The sequence below is a fragment of the Girardinichthys multiradiatus genome, chromosome X, assembly GCF_021462225.1.
Source record: "Girardinichthys multiradiatus isolate DD_20200921_A chromosome X, DD_fGirMul_XY1, whole genome shotgun sequence".
NCBI classification, from domain to species: Eukaryota; Metazoa; Chordata; class Actinopteri; order Cyprinodontiformes; family Goodeidae; genus Girardinichthys; species Girardinichthys multiradiatus.
Genome location: NC_061817.1, coordinates 10632309 through 10647611, shown reverse-complemented (window position 1 = coordinate 10647611; position 15303 = coordinate 10632309). Strand labels below are relative to the sequence as shown.

Sequence of the window (15303 nt, the reverse complement as noted above, 5' to 3'; positions counted from 1 at the left end):
GTGAGCTCTCAGAGCCCTGCTGCGTTCTTTCATCTGTCTTTTCCTTTCCCTTCTATTTTCTGCTCCTCTTCCTCTTTCTCTCCGCTCCCTTCTTTTACGCGTCCTGTTCTCTGGCTCTGATGCTGCTGGGTGGGGTTGTGTTTCTACCAGATGTCTGCTGCTGTCCATTGTGGGTTCACCAAAGTCAGTCTTCTGGTAGCCCAGTAGCTCCATGACTTCCACCACCTGTTTGCCTCAAAGATGTAGCTGTGATGCTGGATTAGAAATCAAATGTGTAGCTGGATGCATGTATCTCCAGCCAATATAAAACATATGTGAGTGCTCTGATGCTTATGCAAACTTTATTTTATTGGTATTTGTTTTAATATGACCAAAGAGCACATTGTTATGACACCACATGTTTGTGATCTAAAGCACCCAAAGCCATTGGACAAAGTGGTTTAGTTTTTTTTATTTGAGGAAATTAAAGAACATGTAAATACAGTGTTCTGCAAGTTTTCATTCACCTAAAGCTTTTTCACATTTAGTCACTTTACAACCACAATTTCAATGTGTTTTGTAAGGATTTTACATGACATATTTTGGTTCTTAACAAAATAGCTCAAGCTCATTCAGGTTGGATGGAGAACATCTCTGAAAATCAAGTCTTGCCACAGATTCTGAATTTGGATTCTTGACTATTCTTTGACTGACTCATTCCAACACATTAATATGTTTTGATCTAAAGCATCACCATGTATCTCTGGCTGTGTTTAGGGTTGTCCTGCTGGAAGGTGAACCTCTGTCCTAGTCTCAGGTTTTAGCTTCATCCATCTTCCCATCGTCTCTCACCGGCTCTCTTGTTGCAGCTACATAAAGCCTCCCCACAGCAGGATGCAGCCACCTCAGTGTTTCATCGTGGCAATGGTTGATTCAGATTAATGTGCGCTGTTAGTTTTCTGTCACATATCGGGTTTTGTAGATTGAAAGGTTTTATTTTGGTCTCAAATGAACTGCAAGCAGGACTTCTCATGTCTTTCTTTCAACAACAGTTTTCTTCTTTCTACTGTTACCAGATTTGTGAAGCGCATGACTAACAGTTGTCCCATCAACAGGTTCACCCGTGTGGATCTCTGCAGCTCCTCCAAGGTCACCATAGGCCTCTTGGCTGCTTCTCTGATTAATGCTCTCCTTGTCTGGCCTTTCAGTTTAGGTGACAGGTCTTGTTAGGTTTGCAGTTTTGACATCTTTTTGTCATTTTTAGATGATGGATTGAACAGATCTCTCTGAGGGTTTTTTAAAGTAAGGAATATTATTTTAAAAACTAACTCTGCTTGAAACATCTCCAGAACTTTCTCGCTGGCCTATCTGCTGTGTTCCTTGGTCTTCATGACGCTGCTTAATTAAACTAATGTTCTCTAATCAACTTCTGAGGCCTTCAGAGAACAGCTGGATTGATACTGAAATTAAATTACACAGAGGTGGACTCTATTCACTAAGACTGAAGGCAGTTTGGTGCACTGGATTTTATTCAGGGGTGTTTGAGTAAAAGGGGCCTATCAAAAATGCACATAAAGTAAAACATAAAGCTACACTTAAGTTTGTGGTTGCAACCTGAGAAAATGTGAAAAAGCTCAAGTGCTCAGTAAGAGGCGTCAGAAAGGTAGGGAGGATGTGAATGAGGTTTCTGCAGCACCTTATCCAGCTGGTTGTTTAGACAGAGCTGTTGAGGGCTGCAGCCACCTGCCCTAGGCCTGGCTCATCTGTCTGGGATAGGCAGCACGGCAAAAAAACAACATAAGATTCAAACAAACCAAACCGAAGGTACTCAGGTGTGTCATCAGTGCACAAGGAGCCTTCTGTCTCCAAGCCATGTTTACTCACTAACACACACTCTCACAAATGTCACACAGACACGCACGCACATGCACACACTGAAAAATTACATTAGAGCTCTTTAACTGATTTACATTCTCACACACATATAAACACCCCCAACCTCCCCCCACCCAGTCTGGAGAGGAACAGCGTTCCGGTCCAGATGGCACCTCCATGTGTCTACAGCAAAGGGAGCTACTGGGTTACAGCAGACATCTGTTCTGGAGATGGTGGTGGTGGTGTTGGGAGTGAGAGATGTGGAAAAGCAGAAGAGGGGAGGAGGACTAGAGGAGGGAAGGGGAGGGCCTCTGCCTCTGCCTCTGCCTCTGCCTCTGCCTGCTCCAGAAGTGAATCTTTACCTGAATGAAAAGCTCTGAGGCATAGCAGGTGATCATGTAATTCATCATTAAGTCTGTTGTGTCCTGCTCAGCTCTGCTCTGCTTCTCCTTCTGCCTGCTCGCTCTTGCTGATCTGTGGTATGAAAACGAACATTTGGGTAAAGAAGGAGTGGGTCAGGTTTCCCATGTATTTGTGATATTGAGTTGAAGCAAATATGTTGTTTTTTTTGCAGAGAACGTGATGTTTTTTACGACTGTACTGTTATCCTATAGTGTGTATGCCTGCTACCAATGTGTGCCCTTCAGTTAAAGAATGGTGGCTATCCAACACACGCTGTTGTTTTTATGCACCTGGATGACTACACAAGCTATTTGTTTCGCTGTTTTATAAATCTGTGTCTGTGTGCGCGCGCTAGCCTTCCAGTTCAGTGGCGGTTTGGGTGGTCGCTAGCTTGTTAGCGTGGCAAGACTGCAGGGTCATGGGAGCAATTGGCTGCCAGGCTGCCTGTGCAGCGTGCCAGGAGCAGGACACAGAAATAATGAAGAACAAACAACTGTTTTGTATGTGTGCAAAGACACTGTAACGTACACACTATAAGAGGAGAGAGATCAGAGTAACTTCTATTAGCTTTATTAGACAAAGCTTTCACTGGGCATCTGGGCCTCATTTGCTGTTCCTCGCTGATATACCACCAGATATTTTGACATAGTGACTAATTAGGAGATATCACAGGGTCTAAAAACGGTATGTATAATTTAAAGTTATTTATGAATAATAGGCTTATAATTGGCACTGGCATGCGGAAACCTCGGGCAATTCTGTTGGGTGCGTGGGATTTAGTTTTTCTATTTGTTTGATGAAATCCACTAGATGCATCTGGAAACTTTTCATTTTTGCATGATTCTGTGTGATGATGGTTGTTTGAAAGAAAGTTAGAGTTATAGCATATTCCTCCAGTATTTAGGATGTCTGGTTTGGCCTGAGCTGCATAAAACACTGTACCTTACATTTCCCATGATGCAACAGTATAATCCTCACTCCTCCAGTTAGAGAAGAAGCCTTTTTTTCATGTCTCAAATCCAAGACCAGCCAACTCTGATGGCATCACTTTTACATCATTAGTTTACATACTTTTACATCCAGAATGCATTAAACAGCAGAGAAGAGCGTTTGCAATAAACTGTAATGAAGATAGCCATGTTCTTTAAAAGAAACAGATAAATACTGATTTGTGTCAATGATGCACAAAACATAAAATCAGATGTGTGTCTTGTTTACTGATAGATATAAGGGGTTGTGGAGCTTTAGATCTTCAATCTCCAGTTTGTTTGTGTTTTTTTACTTTGACCTGCCTATACCAATCCTGGCAATTTCCAAATTCTTTTTCCAAATTATAATTATATAATAAATTATAATTATATAACATGAGCAGAAATTAGAACAGGATACATTTTCAGACCCGTTCTCCCACGAGTGGCCATTATTAATTTATGATGTGACATTACATCATAAACAGCAGAATGACTAAATGGTAATGGATTTGACATTTTAGACTGTTATGCATCTTACAGTATCTCACAAAAGTGAGTACACCCCTGACATTTTTGTAAATATTTTATTATATCTTTTCATAGGACAACACTAAAGATACTACACTTAAATTTGCCATCTCCTCAAAATAAATAAAAGCATAGCCATTAATGTGTAAACCTCTGGCAACAAAAGTGAGTACACCCTTGAGTTAAAATGTCTAAATTGTACCTTCTTGTGACTTGTTAGCGTTACAAGGTCTCAGGTGTGGATGGGGAGGAGATGTGTTAAATTTGGTGTTTTTCGTTCTCACACGCTCTCAAACTGGTAGTTCACTTGAAGTTCGACCTGGCACCTCAAGGCAAAGAACTCAGAGGATTTAAGGGAAAAGAACTGTTGCTCTAAATAAAGATGGCCTAGGCTAGAAAATTGTCAACAACCTGTTTTTTTCAAAATAGACGTATGAGTGCTGCCATCATTGCTGCAGAGGTTGAAGGGGCGGTGGGTCATCCTGTCAGTGCTCAGACCATACACCACACACTGCATCAAATTGGTCTGCAAAGATTTTGTCCCAGGAGGAACAAGAAAGCCTACAAGCAGTTTGCTGAAGGCAAGCACACTAAGGACATGGATTACTGGAACCATTTCCTGTGGTCTGATGAGACCAAGATAAATCTATTTGGTTCAGATGGTGTTAAGCGTGTTGTGGCGGCAACCAGGTGAGGAGTACAAAGACACGTGTGTCTTGCTTCCAGTCAAGCATAGTGATGGGATGGTCATGGTTTGGGGCTGCATGAGTGCTTCTGGCTGTGGGTAGCTACAGTTAACTGAGGAAACTATGAATGCCAACATGTACTGTGACATACTGAGGCAGAGCATGATCCCCTCCCTTTGGAAACTGGGCCGCAGGGCTGTATTCCAACATGATAACGACCCCAAACGAACTCCAAGATGATCACTGCCTTGTTACAGAAACTGAGGATGAAGGTGCTGGACTGGCCAAGCATGACTCCACTTTTGTTGCCAGTGGTTTAGATTCTAATGGGTGTTAGAGGACACCAAATGTATACAGTTATGTAAGCTGTACAATGACTATAAAAAGGAGGTAAAAATGTGAGGGGTGTACTCACTTTTGTGAGATACTGTAAATGAGTAATTAGCACAATTAGCATGGTTAGCCTTACTAAACCAGCAGTCGTCTTGTATATTCCCTAAATAGCTGAGATCCTTACCTCACCTCTTAGATTTCCAAAACATTGTCAACATTTCCAGATCCATGATGCTCCATCACTGGCAGAGGTTGAATACTCGACATCTTCTTTAATATTCCTTTCGCAAATTCAGCTGCAGAGGCTCCAGAGCAGTTTTCAGGATAGAATTAGTTCGTCCAGTTTGTTTTCATGATGAGCACCTTTATGTAACATATGCATAGATTGAGTAAAACAGACAACTTTGCTTACAATACTTTTGGGTTTTGGATACATTAACATACACCAAAAATCAATTTGTAGTTACATATAGTGCTGCTAAGAAAATGACATTTACCTAATCATAGAACCATTTTTTTCCTGAGTGGATTGATTATACAACTTCAGGGGTTAGAAGTAATAAATTATTTGGGGCACAAATTTTAATTTACTATGGATTTTCTCTTATCGCAGAGGGTCAATTCAAGACATACACCCTTAAATATGTACATACACCCCCACTAAGAGGCCAGAGGCCGGATAGCTCCTCCAAATCTTAGTTTAGCGTATATTATATTATCATTCCAACCAAGAAAAAGAACAGTTGCATCATTAAAAATCCCCTAATTCATGACACATGGATGGCATATGCAAACCATTGACCAGAATTCTAGTCTTGATTAAAGTTTGGAATTATTTTTAACAATATAGTGAACTTGTTTTTCCTACTCTTGCAAACTTGGATTCCCACATTTCCCTTTACCCGTTGCTTTTTAAAAGTTATCATCACACTATCGTCCCACTATTTGTTATATAACGTGTTAATATGACACTGACCAAAATAAAACATTCTAACCAGATGGATGTCACCTTATTTTTTGTTATTTTGTGTGTAGGTCTGATCACACTTTTTTTTCTTATCATGCTACCAGTGAATAAGATGCATTAACTGTGTCTGCACCTCCCTCCTACATGTGGAGATAACCGCGTGGCCAAACATAAGTGCTAGCGGCCACCTTTTTCTATACTTGTTGGTGCCCACACAAGAACAGCTGCACCCGCACTGCATACGAACACCCCGGGTAAACAGTGATAAACATTTCCCAGCGTAGCATTAAAAAAGCTCAAGTTTTTCAGAAATCTGCTGTTAGACTTTATATGCTTCGCTTGTAAAGTCTATTTCCACATCTCTTTGGGCCATGTTGGAGTTGCCCACGTCTTTATTTGACTCTTGTTTGTTTTTATATGTGTGAATATTGTGCCCTTTAGTAGTTTATGGGCCTCTAGGCTCTTACCACTGTTGTTTATCACTATATTCTCTCAACTGAATTTGAAGCAAGCAAAAACAAAAAAGAAAAAAAAAACATGAGCTCAGTATATTTTAACGGTTAAATTAGCTCTTTGTCTGAGCTGATGCACGTTTCTGTATTTTCCTAAAAGTTCCCTGTTAAGTGCATTACTCTTGATTCATACTTTTATAACAGCATATATTAAACATTGTGGTTCAAAATGCACCATTTGGAGCTCTCTCTTAAACCCAGAAAGTCTAAATTGTGCCCTTGGTTTGTCATACATCAAAATGAATTCCCTTACCAAGCACCACACCAGCCCTTCATCACAGAAGAGAACCTCAAACTTATAGCCATGTTTCTGGTCTGCCAGTGAGCCAATTTTCTTTACATATATATATATATATAAATATATTTTACACAGCCCTTTAACCTTTCTGACATTTATGGACACAGGAGGACACATTAATGTGTTTATCTACGTGTGCCGACCATCACTGATCATCTTTCGCTTAACTTCTTCCATTTTTCTTCAGTTCTCCCACGACGCGTTAACTGGCAGCATGCCTTGTGCTCGCCACTCCACTGGAGTGGTGAGTGTGTGTGTGTGTGACTGAATGAGTGTGTAGGTGTGCAGCAGAGGATGACTTAAAAGAAGGAGCTGAAGCACTTTTAATGACACACTACATGTCTTCAGGCTGCTGCACAAAATGCCTGACAGTCAGAGCTGCATCAGAGGACCTGTCTGTGTTTGTTTTGGCAGGCTCCTCAGCAGCTATATGTAGCGGCACAGGTTGTTCTGGCACCAGACAGAAAACACAGTCTGCCCCAGATATGAGGCCATTTAAGATCCCATTCATTTCTAAAGTGTAGTGAGTTGGCTGGTTGGCATGTTTGTTGACTGAGTTCCTGAGGCTCTCTGTGGCAACGCTGAGAGCACTGGGCTTTGGAGTGCCTTGCAAAAAGATCCACATCTACTTAACTTTTCCCCATTTTTTGTAGTACCAACTTGAAAATATTTTATTATGATTTTATGTGGCAGATCAACACAAAATAGGCCAGAATTGTGAGGTCATGATACATGGTTTTCATAGCTTTTTACAAGTAAAAACCAGAAAATGTAAAGTACATTTATGGTCAGCCCCCCAACCCCAGCCCTTTATTCTGATACCTTTAAATAAAAGTCACTGAATAAAAAAAAAAAAAGCCTAAACACACCATCCACATTCACCCACATTGTGAAATACGGTGCAGGCTGCATCATACTATGGGGGTGCTCTTCTTCAGCACGGACAGAGAAGATGGTTAGGGTTAATGTTTGGATGGAGATAAATTCAGGGTAATCAAGAATGAAAATATGTGTAGCCTTCAAAAATTTCAACTGTGGCAGAGGTTCACCTTCCACCAGGAAAACCACTCTAAACACACAGCCAGAGCTACATTGGAATAATTTGGATCAAAGCATATTTATGTGTTAGAGTGGCCTAAAATCCAGTTGTCAATCGGTGGCAATACTTAAAAATAGATCTTCACCAACAACCTTCACCCAGTCTGATTGAGCTTAAGAATGGGCTAAAATTTCAGTTTCCAGATGAGCAAAGCTGGTAGAGATCTACCCCAAAAGACTTACAGCTATAATTGTGGCCAACGCAGGTTTTACATAGTATTGACTCGGGGGGCCTGAATACAAATGCAAACATTTTTCAGGTTATATGTATTTCTGTATTCTTCTTTGAAAATCGGATAGGATTTTCCTTTCACTTAACAATTATGCACTACTTTGTGTTGGTCTGTCACTTCAAATCTTAATAGAAAACACAAAAATTTGTAGTTGTAAAATGAAGACATTTGAAAAAGTTCCAGGAAGTGTGCATGATTATCCAAAACACTGTATTGGTAAGCTGTTTTAATAAAAAATAGCCTTGAACGTATAGAAATTACCCTACATAGTAGATATTGTGTTATGAATACATTCATCGGTGTGCATACTTGGATTGCCATAGAATTTTCCAGCTCTCCTCTATCCTGAAGCTAAGCCCCTGGCCTCTTCATACCCCTCACCCCACCCCAACCCACACCTTTTGTTGCCTTTCTCCAGTCACCTTCTCTCACGCTGAACCACTGCTGCTTGAAAACATGCCCTATGACTGGACCCTCAACCCCTCCTAGGTCTGGGACAGTCCACTGACTGTACATGAATGGACAAAAAAAAACTAAAGGAACCCCTGTGTGTATTAAGATAGACATTCGAATCACTGAAGAAATGAGTCAATCAATTAATCCATTGATTGCAGTCGTAATCATTTGATTCTTTTAATCAAATTGAACAAATCTGATCAAATACTTGATTTTTCTTTTTTGCTTTTTTTGATTTTATTGAGTAGAGTCGAAGTAAGAAAAGCAGCCATGTTTGATTAAAACCTCGTCTCTGTTCTGCCATTCTGTTGATCCCCTTTTTGCCAGGACTCTCATCGCCTGGTTCTCATAAGAAGCTGGGGAAATTCGATTTCAGCGCCCTGTCCTCCCAGACGAGGTCCCCCCGCATGGCGTTCACCCACCACCCACTGCCAATGCTGGCGGGAGTGAGACCAGGTGAGACCAATCCAACCAAACAACAAACCCAGCTCCCGATCCCGCTAATCGCCCACCCCACCTACCCTCCAACCCCTTCCTCTTCACCATCTCCTCCTACCCACTCCACACTTTTCCAGGACCCCCCCCACCTACCCCTCTCCTACTGTGGTATAGAGGTGGGGCTGTTGTCTTTGGGAGATGAGGGGGTTTGGGAATCTGACGCTGGCACGTTGCACTTTCGGTCTGTGGCTCTTTCTCTGTCTCCTCTTTTAAGCCTGTAGGATGCAGGTTGTGTTGGTGACAGAGCTTCTAGCGTCTCTGGATGTCGTTTGTTGAGACTCTTTCAGACCTGGATGGTTGGTGGTGGTATCTGTGATGCTCAGTTTCTTTCTCCTTAGACAAGTGAGGTGGTTCTTGATGTATTTTCCATCATTCTACTCTTCTTTTGAAACTTTAACTTCACACCTGCTTCAGATTCAATTACATTGCCTTGCAAAAGTTTTCAATCTTCTTCAACTTTTATAAATTCTTTACAACCACAAACCTCAGGAAATGTTGTTACAATTTTATGTAGTAGAGCAGCACAATGTAGTGCATAATTGTAAAGTGGAAGTAAAATGCTGCATTGTTATTATGTCTCAACACAACATCTCCACTGTGAAGCATGGTGGTGGCAGCATCATGCTGTGTGGATGCTTTTCTTAAGCACAGACAGAGAAGCTGTTAGATACTGTGTAAAACGTTCACTCTGCATGTGCAAAGCAGCTAAATACATCACCCAACAGGGTTGATGCTGTTATCGCTGCACAATTATAATTAGTAGGGCATAATTGTGAAGCAGAAAGAAAAGAATACAGGTTTTCAACAGTTCTTACAATTAAATCTCTGAAGAATTTGGCATCCACCTTTAATAAGCGTCCTGAGTCACTACCTTGTAGAATTTTTAGGAAATTTCAAATCCTGCCACAAATTCTCCTGGATTTTGAACTGAACTCTGACTCGGCCGTTTTTACACACACCTCTGTAGGTTTTCTTTCATAATTGTCCGGTTGTAAGCTTCATCCGTCTTCTCATCAGCTCTGACCAGATCCCTGCTTCTGTAAAAGAATAATCTCAAGACCATAATGCTGCCACAAAGTCAGGAATTTACTTTTTATGTGGACTTTATTTACTCTTTAAATGACTTGTTGTGGGTATCAGAGTAAAAGGAGCTGAATACAAATGCACGCAACTCTTTATCAGATTTTATTTTTGCTAAATAAAAGTGAAAACCCTTTAGGGTTGTGGTTGTTATGTGAAATGTGGAACAGTCCGAGACTTTTTCAAGGTACTGTATTTGAGTGGTTGAGTGGATTTTTGTAGTTTGATAAACTCTGATAGAATTAGAGTTTGCACATTTTTATTTTATTACTCAGAGTAAAAAACCCTGTAAATACACAGTTACTAAATGGTGATCGAAGTATTGAAGAACTCTCCACTACTACACCAGAGTTCAGTTTCAACAATGAACACTTAATCTGTAAAAACAGATGTGTAATATATGTGAGGCTTTTAAAGAGAGCTCACCACAAATTAATCAAAATGGCCCAGATGATGTCATAATAATGCCGTCATTGTATCAACCGGACCATGACATCTAAAATTGTTAGCAGAATCTTTGCATGACTGAACTGGGGAATGGGGATTTCTCTGGAGTGGATATTTAAGAAAGAAACATTTTGATTAAACTGAAATCAAACATATCCAGCCTTTAGAGGGCTTTGCTTTCAGTGAGGAACTAAAAGTCAGAATATTTCATCTTGTGCTGCTTTTATTTAAGCTGTTCATTTTTAATTAGTCCTTTGTGAATCCTGCATATTTATTTTCACATATTCTCTTTGGCTCCCTCTTCACTGGTCCCAATATTCTAGCAGAAATTTTACAAACTGATTGTTTTCCCAGAACCACAGTTCTCCAAAGTCATTATCAGCAATGCAACTGGTAACATGGTAATACAACATATTGCGATTTTGTCTGACTAATTCTTGTATTGTTTTTTTTGTTTGTTTGTTTGTTTTGGCAAAAACCAAAGGCACAACACTTCAAAATGTCTACAATTTTTCCTCAGGTTTTGCTGCTGATACTGATGACATAACAACAACTACAACATAAAAATACCCCAGAAAATGATCCCTGCTAAATATTCTTCAGTCTCTTTTAAATGTGTGTCCATTTTTAATTGTCTGTTATTTGCATGAGTTCTCCTCTTTATTCATAGTGGTAAAAGCAAGAGTCCGTTAAGGTTCTGACCCTGAGCAAGCTGAAACCACCCAGATATTTATCATAGCAGAGCGGTTATAGACATAAATCATCGCTCTCCTATTTTTATTAATTTATTACAACCACAGCACAGACCAACTATGAGACTTTCTCTGCTTTTCTTTTGTAAACTCATCCATTGAAGGAGCTCATTGTAGATAATTACACATGTGCTTTAGTTCTGCAGCTTAGCTTCAAAGCATTTTTAAGCCATCGAGCAGATGTCAAGCAATGAGGTTGACCACTGTGTCATTATACCCTCCTCTGCGGTTGTTGACATACGCCATGCCTCTTGAGATGCAAGTACGGCATATCTGATCTCCACAGTTGCGTGTGGACCACGCAGATTCACACCAGCCCGCAGTCGTGTATACAATATCCCGACGCTGTTGTGGTGAGCTGCCGTGTTTTTATACCGTTATGATTTCTTTCCAGGCTGACTTCAACATTGAGTTTGATGCCTCGCTAGTGTGAAAGTGCTTACCACTTCATAAGCTTTGTTGTTGTTCTGTGTATCAAACGAGCTCCACAGTAATTCAATGGCAGGAGAACTGGGATTATGCAAAATGCTGCAGTGAAGAATGCGTTGCAGTCATGGTGCCTCAGTCAATCATATATCATTTAAAGATGCCAGTTTTTTTACCTTTGTGGGACTGTCTTTTTTTCCCACGTTTTGCCACTGATGTTTTGACACACCCCTGATTCATCTTGCACAGTATGAACCTAACTGAGATGCTTGTGTCCAAGAAGATAATAACTAATACATTTTGTTATTTAACAAAAACATGTATATTAGACTTAAAAGTGTGTGTATATATATAAATATATATATATATATATATATACATATATATATTTATATCTTTTTATAGTTTTATTGTTATATGGTGGCGCAGTTGGTAGCACTGTTGCCTTGCAGCATGAAGGTCCTGGGTTTGATTCCTGGCCGGGGGTCTTTCTCCATGGATTTTGCATGTTCTCCCCGTGCATGCGTGGGTTCTCACCGGGTACTCCGGCTTCCTCCCACAGTCCAAAGACATGCCTGTTAGGTTAATTGGTCTCTCTAAATTGCCCTTAGGTGTATGAATGAGTGTGTGCATGGTTGTTTGTGTGTTGCCCTGCGATGGACTGGCGACTTGTCCAGGGTGTATCCTGCCTCTCGCCCATAGACTGCTGGAGATAGGCACCAGCTCTCCCGCGACCCACTATGGAATAAGCGGTAGAAAATGACTGACTGACTGAATTAAACAACAGCAATATCATATGTGGAAAAAGGGTTTGGAATAATTTGTTAAAGTTTCATTTCTTCCTAGTATTTTAAAAGGGTTGTGAACATTTTCAAAGCCACTGTAGAAAGTGATGGATAGTTTAAAGTAAAAAGTCTTTAGCTAGATTAAACAGGAACAAAGTTCTTGCTGTCAAGGATATCTCATTAATTTACAAGAACTAAAGTACAGAACTCCCAGGAAGTCTTCATATGTCTCTCCCTCTGCAGCATACCTACTTGAAATATTTCGTACACCCCACAGAAAAAAAAGTTCTGCCCAGAATATTCATCAAGAACAAGCTCAAAGAACATAAATTGCACTATATGTGAACTACGTAGGCCTATTGGCCTTTAAATGTTAAGACAGAAGAAGTTGAAGGAGTGGAATGTTGGTGAAAATATTTAGCATGAACCTCAGGTGGTAAACTGCTGGTAAATGAATAGATATTTCTCCAAACAATGGACAGTCATAGACATATTTCAGGGCTATTTTGAGATTTGCCTTTCTTTATATTTAGTCCAGAAAAAATAAACTACCATTGAACCACATTTAAAGAAAATATGTCTTTTTTTATTGTCGTCTTTTGATCTTTTAATTTATCACATTTTCACATTGTTTAAACGATAGACAGTGTTGTCTGTTGTACGTTTAACTAAATTGTTCTTGGCTGAAATAAAGCTTCATGTTTAATACCTACAAGTTATGTATATTCAGTTAGAACTTTGATCTAAAAACAATAAATAATTGTTATTTTGTTTTAACTAATATAAGTAGTTCAAATGTTATTGTAGTTCATAACATGACACCTGGACGGTGAAGATGCTGCAGGATACATGGTTACAACTTTCCCCTGAATACATTTATTTGATGTTCAATTATTGAGTGAATGGTAAATTAATCATGGTTAGATATGTTGCAGTAGTTACATAAAATCTAACACAAACAATAAAAAAACAGCTGTTCCATAGGCCTACCTGTTTTCAATTTGAGCTTTTTGAGCTAACAAGGAGCTAAAAGCTAACTACTGTTAGCTATAATCTGAAGAATGAATAATTTACTTGGTTATCTAACTATGGACAAAATAATGAAAAATGAGAGAAACATAGAACAAAGTGTAATTTATGAATGTTATTGTAGTTTGCTAACATTACAGGTAAAGGGTGAGCTAGCCACAAGTAGTTAGCTAAAACAACAGCTGTGTTGTGAAATAGTCCCTAATGATGGTCAATGCTTTAAATTGTTCTCTATGAATGCCAAAAGAAATGAAGATGTTAAAAATATTTAAGGTGGGATTTATAAATGGTAGTTTGCTAACTCTAATGGCAGAAATGTCGTAGCCTAGGGGCGCGGCGCTGATGGTGTAGGTGTTAAGCGTGTGACCATGTGTCCTCAAAGTGGCTGTCCCGGGTTCGACTTTTGCCGAATGTCTCCCTCTTTCTATCCCTCTTTCCTGTCTGCCTACTGTCAAAATAAATAAATAAAGGCCACTAGTGCCGAAAAAATATCTTTAAAAAAAAAAAAAAAGCAATGTCACTTCTTTCAGTAGTGATCTGAACATAGCCTTATAATGTACAACACAGCTGGTTTAAATAGGGGTAACTGATAGTTTAGGTTGAAAATCACAGAGGTAGTATCCTTTCTGCCCCAACCATTCCCATCTTATTTCGAACCCACCCACACACACCCTGCACTTGGCCTTCACCCAGTTTGTAAAGGGATTAGTACAGGAAGACGACTTCACTTGGTGGCAGGCAGGAGCTCCAAGGCATGGAATGGGTTGGGTTTAATACACATCAGGGTTAGTGATGGAAATAGGCCTGATTTAGAGGGCTCAGAGATAAACCAACTCCTGCCTCATTATAGATCATACATAATTTCAAAGTACAATGTTTGTTGTGAAGTTTGTATTTTTATTTCCTGCTTTTCTTTTAAATGTATTAGCAGCTACATGACACATTGAGTTGCAAATATTAACATATTCTAACAAATATCTGTTAAACTGTTCAGTTTTCAGAAGTACACAGGGAATTGTTTAGTTCGAAATGCAAGCGATCATGTGATTTTTAAATAACAATACCATTCAGTTCTACAAATATCTCTTTGTTTTCATCATCCAGGCTTTTAAAGCTGATTTTAATGGAGTAACTGTATGTGCTGAAGTTGTTCCTGATCGCGTGTTTGATTGGATTGAAATGTGTGGACCAAACCATAACAATTTCTATGTGTTGTCTTGTGTGCATTTAGGAGATCATACAACATAAATAAATGTAAAAACAAATCATTTTATATGTTTCCGTGAAAAAAACCATCTGTCACTCATTCATCACCTAATCTGTTTCATTTTGTTGAATGTATCTTTCTCTCTCCCTTTTTTATCCTTCCCAGCCTGTGTCCATCTAATACAAACATCTGTGTTTGCAGGGAGTCCCCGTGCTTCAGCTTCGGCCCTACACTTCCCGTCCCCTTCCATCATCCAGCAGTCTAGCCCCTACTTCACCCACCCCACCATACGCTACCACCACCATCCTGGACAGGACCCCCTGAAGGAGTTTGTGCAGTTTGTCTGTGCTGATGGCTCAGGGCAGGCCGCCGGACAGGTAAGGCTTGCCAACTGCGAGGAAGGAAACTGCTGCATAAAGCAGTTGCCTGAAACACAGAAAGGCATGCAGACAGGTTGATAAAAAAATCTAAAAGATGAAATCTGACAGCAAAAATTAAACCATGTTAGTGAAAAGACTGAGTATGGAAGAAAATGGAAGTTCTCAGAAACATTTAATTGTTAAACAACTGTTTATGTTATTTGACATTTATTGTGTGAGTAAAATTGACGTACAAAAACTGTACATCTATAGTACAGAAATTAGATAACTAAAATCAAAATAATTAAGGCAGTTTATATTAGTCATATGACATAAAGAGCCTTCCAAAAGTATTCATATGAGTTGATCTTTTCCACTTTTT

At 39.6% G+C, this 15303-nt stretch overlaps 1 protein-coding gene across 17 annotated transcripts in view; it reads left to right on the top strand.

The window, feature by feature from the left end:
* Positions 1-15303, top strand: part of LOC124862616 (nuclear factor 1 X-type-like) — a 204789-nt gene that overhangs the window by 171100 nt on the left and 18386 nt on the right. For 14 of the 17 annotated variants that reach the window (XM_047356633.1, XM_047356635.1, XM_047356644.1 and 11 more), the window contains 2 exons: positions 8666-8794; positions 14764-14939. In XM_047356633.1, the coding sequence (XP_047212589.1) occupies positions 8666-8794; positions 14764-14939 (305 nt within the window). The remainder of the gene's footprint in view (positions 1-8665; positions 8795-14763; positions 14940-15303) is intronic. The other 3 variants (XM_047356646.1, XM_047356641.1, XM_047356648.1) reach the window with 1 other exon arrangement.